This window comes from Echinops telfairi, unplaced genomic scaffold, assembly GCF_000313985.2.
Source record: "Echinops telfairi isolate 266 unplaced genomic scaffold, ASM31398v2 ScPeMD7_7400;HRSCAF=8409, whole genome shotgun sequence".
NCBI classification, from domain to species: domain Eukaryota; kingdom Metazoa; phylum Chordata; class Mammalia; order Afrosoricida; family Tenrecidae; genus Echinops; species Echinops telfairi.
The window spans coordinates 23,564,938-23,570,653 of record NW_022111300.1 but is presented as its reverse complement, the minus strand read 5'-3'; the positions used below and the strand labels follow the sequence as shown (position 1 = coordinate 23,570,653).

Sequence of the window (5,716 nt, the reverse complement as noted above, 5' to 3'; positions counted from 1 at the left end):
ACTTGGGAGGCCACTCGAACCTACTGAGAACCCATTTCAGGGAAAAGCTTTGACGAACAGGAGCACAGAGCAGAAAAGGTCTCTAAGTTTTTCTTCCGTGGGTGTTTCTTGAGTCAAAATGAGGTCCAGTGAGACAGGAGGGAGGTCCTTGCTTTGGGTGGTGGGGCAGAGCCTGGGGCTTTGGGGCCCGGGACCGTGGCAGGCCTTCTGCCGGCAGCAGCTACAAATGATTCTCCCCATAGTGGCATCTTTGCCAACACTAGCACGAGATGTTCACAGGAGTGCATGTGAGGATCAAGAAAAGACAGCGGAGTCAACAACAACAAAAATAGGGATTGTTCTTCTTTCTCCTGAGAAATTGGTGAAGTAGTCACATGATTCAGGCCCGTACCTTCCTGGCTTCTCCAGGGCGATATAAAGCCTGATTCTGGGTTGGCTGGGTCCCCACTGATCCTCCTGGTCATGAGACGGGCAGCTACCAGGCTGATGACTTCTGAGACTCACCTCACAATTGGCCCTCCATGTTGTTACGAAGAGGCACTGACTACAGCTTCACACTAAAATGGTTACACTTAGGCAGAAGTCTGTGGCGTGGGAACAGGGCGGAGAATGTGAAAGGCTCTGTTTTTCATAAATCGTTATGTTACAAATGGACAGTATCTAAATTGGAGAGAGTTTTAGCAGAAAGGCTTCCCTTATTCTCCCCTTAAGTACCAAAGAGAGCCAACCCTGTCCAGCAGAAGACTGACAAGGAAATGCTCTTGGATTGAGTTTGAACACGCAATGGTTTCTTGCCAGACAAAATGTCTTATGTTTACTTTTTACTCTGCTTGGCATGGAAAAGATGTCATCCTCTCCCCACGACCTCCTACACACACACACACACACACACACACACACACACACACACACACACACACACACAACACTGGTGTTAGAATAGATAACAGGACTCGAGTGAGCTAAGTCCCCATGAAAGGAGAGACATATTTCTTGGCAATCAAATAATTAAAATGATAATCAGTATACAAAGAACCCACATATTTTCTGTGGAAAGTTTGCAGCATGTGCTTCATTGTCAAATGAAAAATATATCTTCCAGAATCTGATTCTCCTCCAGGTCTTCAGGGCTCCTGCCTGCCCCCATCCTGCTGCGGGTCTGTTGGAGAGGACCGAGCTGGAGCACACTGTGATCCCAGGCACCCGCTTCTCGGGAGGGACGTGGCTGGGGTTTGGAAGCAGACTTTGGGCTCAGGGATTGGACCAGATCCAACAATGATGTCTCGTACCTGTAATACACACAACCCAGGCAGACAAGGATCAGACCTTTAGGATGTCAGACTCAGAGAAGTCGGGAGAGATGGGCTGCCTGAGGCCAGACAGGTCTCCTGGGGAGCTGTGGGAAAGGTGAACCCCAGGACTTCAGAACAAAGCCTCTACTGCAGGCCCATAAGCTCTTCTCTCCTGCTGCACCCAATTAATCCTTTCAAGCCTGTGCAGGGGGAGAGTATACTGATAACAGTAACAACACTAAGATTGCTTCCTCTGCCTCTGCTCTAAGCACCTCAGAGCTGGGCCAACTGCTGCGTTCTTCCTGGGTCAGGAATGAATGGATTGAAAGTATACTCCTTCGATGAGGGGGGCTAAATAACTGCTGGACTCTACTCCCAGCTCACTGATGACCCAGGATCTAGACCTTTAGAAATGAGCAGGGCAAAGGAGAAAAACAGGAACAGCACAGAAGGAATACAAATCACCAATTAAGAGATGCACAGCTGTTTACTGTCATCACTGGCCATCGAGGAAATGGAAAGTTAAATCAGGCTCTCACAGGGAAAGGGGCGAGTTGGCAAATACTGTGAAAACAACACAGTGATGGCACGTGGCTGGGAAGACAGGGACACCGATGGACATGTAAACAGGTAAGATCACTCTTGGAGGACAAACTGGACAGGATCTATCAAAATGTTAGGAGTGTGCATCCTCTGCTTCTGGGAATTTATCATACAGAAACACTCTCTCTGTACACAGAGATATAAATGCAAGGTTGCTCACTGCCACCTTGGAAAAAGAAAGCATTTGGGATGTCTAGCAGTAAAGGATTGTTGGGAATGAGGTTTGGTCTACTCGTAGAATGGGATACCGTATTACCCTGGGAAGACACCGTCTGAGCACTGCATATCAGTCATTGTAAAAATGACATAGCACAGTATTTTTTACGCTCACAGGTAGAACCCTATGAATGCCCTATCTGAGCACACATCATGTTTCCTGCTCCAACTGACTTCCAAACTGGGAGTCGTCGGACATCTTGAATATCTGGAATAGGGTGCTGGAAGCTGCCTAAATAATGTTTAAATTTGCTTTCTTTAATACTTTCTTTTTTAAAGCAATTTTATTGACATATAATTTATTGACATATAATTTATTGACATATAATTTATACAATATACAATTCAATAGTTCAAATATATTAAAAAGTTTTTCAATCAACATCAAGATCAATTTTAGAACAGTTTCTTCTTTCTTGTACTCATTGTTATGAGCTCCCCATTTCCCTCCAACCTCCCTTTTCATCCTCCCAAAAAACTATTAATCCAGTTACTGGCTCTATAGATTTAACTATCCTGGATTTCATATAAAGAAAAACATACAAGCAAAACAAAACAAAAACCTCAATAACCGTAACAAAATAAAACAGAGAACTTCAATCAAAAAGAAAGTGGAAAACATTAAAGACTACAACAAATTAAAAATGGGTCAATAAGGAGATCAAATGATGATATTAAAATGTCAATGTAACTATATCTGCAATAGTCCACTTTCCAATGCACTCTGTCTGATAGAAAGGCTATTCACATCCCTGGTCAATGGTCAGAGGGGATTCACCAGGGGCTTAATCCACGTGGGGACCCAGCAAATGGATTGGGGGCTTTCACTGTCATTTATAGCCTCTACAAACTGGGTGCTCAGAATTTAAGTTCTAATACTATTCTCTCCTCCGGTCTTAGATTTTATCATTTACAATCCTTGAATCACAAAGGCTGGTGTGCTTCTTCCATGTGGATTTAGCTTACACTTCACTCAGATGGCTGCTTGTTTTAAGACAAACATTTGACCCATAACAAAACAATCATATCATTGTGAATGAGGGGGAGTGCGGAGTGGAGAACCAAAGCCCATCTGTAAGCAACTGGACATCCCCTTACAGAAGGGTCAAGGGGAGCAGACAAGTCAGTCAGGGTACAGTGTAGCAACAATGAAACATACAACTTTCCTCTAGTTGTTTAATGCTTGCTCCCCATCTCCCCCCAGCCACTATCATGACTCCAATTCCACCTTCCAAATCTGGCTAGACAAGAGGATGTACATGGGTACAGATAAGAGCTGGAAACACAGGGAATCTAGGACAGATAACCCCCTCAGGATTAATATTGAACATAGCCATACCAAGAGGGGAAGGGGTAGGTGGGGGGGGGAGGGGAAACTGATCACAAGGATCTACATATAACCCCCCCCCAGGGGGATGGACAACAGAAAAGTGGGTAAAGGAAGACATCGGTCAGTGTAAGACATGAAAAAAAAAATCTATAATTATCGTGAGTTCATGAGGGAGGGAGGGTAGGGGAGAGAGGGAAAAAAATGAGGAGCTGATACCAAGTGCTCAAGTAGAAAGAAAATGTTTTGAAAATGAAGGAAACAAATGTACACGTGTGCTTGACACAATGGATGTATGTATGGATCATGATGAGTTGCATGAGCCTTCAATAAAATGATTAAAAAAAAAAAGACAGGCCTTTGAGACCCCATATGCTGTTCTTTCTGATGTCCTGGCACCACCTGATTTCTTCACCACACTGAGCTTATATAGCACACGTCGATCTTACTGCTGACTTCTGCTCTTCAGTGCCCAAAGTCTCTTCCCAACCCAAGAAAGTAGATTTATACCAGATTTTCCTTTTCACTTATCCTCCATCACTAAGGACACTCCTGTGGGATATAAATAAAGTCCCTGCCCTCAAGCAGCTAAGAATCTAGTGTGTTACATTCTCGATTATGATTATTATAGCGCACTAGAACTGTACTAATGGCACCATACGTGTTTTATGGCACCCACTGGCTTGGCAGGTCTGTATACTCTCTCCCTCAGTGGTGAGGTGTTAGTAGGCTCTATGCTTGGGTCTTAGATCCTGCTAAGGTATTTTTTAAACTATAAACAATGAGGTGTAGGGATAATTAAAAGTCTGACGTGGCACATAAAATTATGTATGTGGGTGTGTGTGTGTTTTATTCTGTCATCTAGGGTTTCTATGAGTTGGAATAGATGTGAAGGCACACAACAATGATATGGCAAATTTAGAGAATGTATTATGGAGGTAATTGATGAATATATTGGTACCCGACGTGTTTAGATGAGTTCCTAAATAGACATAGTCACAGGGGTATTGTAAGATTTTAAAAATTGCTGAAACATCACTAAACACTATCCATAGGTTTAGAAATAAAGAAATTAAATGTAAAGTTATTACAATCGATGGAAAAGAATACAATTTTCATACAAAGCTTCCAATGAGTCTAGTATTAATTAGGAAAACAATTTAAAAATTAATGTTTCTTTAAAATTAAAGATATCTTTATAGAATTCATTAATAGATATTTTGAATGTTATCCAAACATTAAGTCATTTCCTGTTTAATACACAACCTCTACAATCTACATTTCATACTGCATAACTTTCTAATTGAATTCAGACTTACAGGAAATTAATTTGTATGCAGAGTTAAATCTTTCTAGAAAGACTGTCCTGCAAGAACCATCAGCTTGAGATGTACTAAAATTTATGTTTTGAAACAATTTATCAGAAGTTTATCCCAGTATTGTCAATCTGTAAAGGACATTAGCATCGGATCCCTTTCAAAATTAAAAATTAATAAAAATTAATTGCTAGCTCATTTGCCAGGAGCAACTGATGTTGATTTAACTGTTATTTCAAACAGAGTTGTAAAAGTACAAATTTTGATGATCTTATAAATGGAATTGAATAAAAATGAGTTATAACAAATCTTCTGATTCAATCACCTCATTCATAAAGTATAATTCTTTATTGTATTAGATGAAATTACGACACCAAAACTAGAATTTTTAGTGATTTTTGGTTTGTTTCTTTTATTAAATACTTTTATTGGGGGTTCTTACATCTCTTATCACAATCCATAAATTCATCCAGTGTGTCAAGCACATTTGCACATATGCTGCCATCATGATTTTCAAAGCATTCCCTTCCCACTAGAGCCCCTGATATCAGCTCCCCATTTCTTCTCCCTCCCTCCCAAACCCTTGATAAGTTATAGATTATTTTTTCCATATCTCACATTGTCCTCTGTCGCCACTCACCCACTTTTCCATTGTTCGTCCCCCTGGGGGTTATATGTACATCATTGTGATCGATTGCCCTTTCTCCCTCCACCGTCCCCTAATCCTCCTGGTATCTCTACTCTCCTTGTTGGCCCTGAGGGGTTTATCTATCCTGGATTCCCTGTGTTTCGGGGTCTTGTCTGTAGCAGTGTGCATGCTCTGGTCTAATCTGATTTGTAAGGTAGAATTGAGGTCATGATAGTGGGGTGAAGGAAGCACCAAAAAGCTAGAGGAAAATTGTGTTTCACCGGTGCTATAGTGCACCCTGACTGGCTCATCTCTTCCTGTGACCCCTCTGTGA

The 5,716-nt window shown here is 41.6% G+C and overlaps 1 protein-coding gene across 3 annotated transcripts in view; it reads right to left on the bottom strand.

Annotated features, from left to right (window-relative positions):
* Positions 1-958: 958 nt before the first annotated feature.
* KIAA1328 (KIAA1328 ortholog) overlaps positions 959-5,716 on the bottom strand; it is a 294,794-nt gene continuing 290,036 nt past the window's right edge. For all 3 annotated transcript variants that reach the window (XM_045296078.1, XM_045296079.1, XM_045296077.1), the window contains one exon: positions 959-1,289. In XM_045296078.1, coding sequence (XP_045152013.1) covers positions 1,079-1,289 — 211 coding nt within the window. In that variant the 3' untranslated portion in view covers positions 959-1,078. The remainder of the gene's footprint in view (positions 1,290-5,716) is intronic.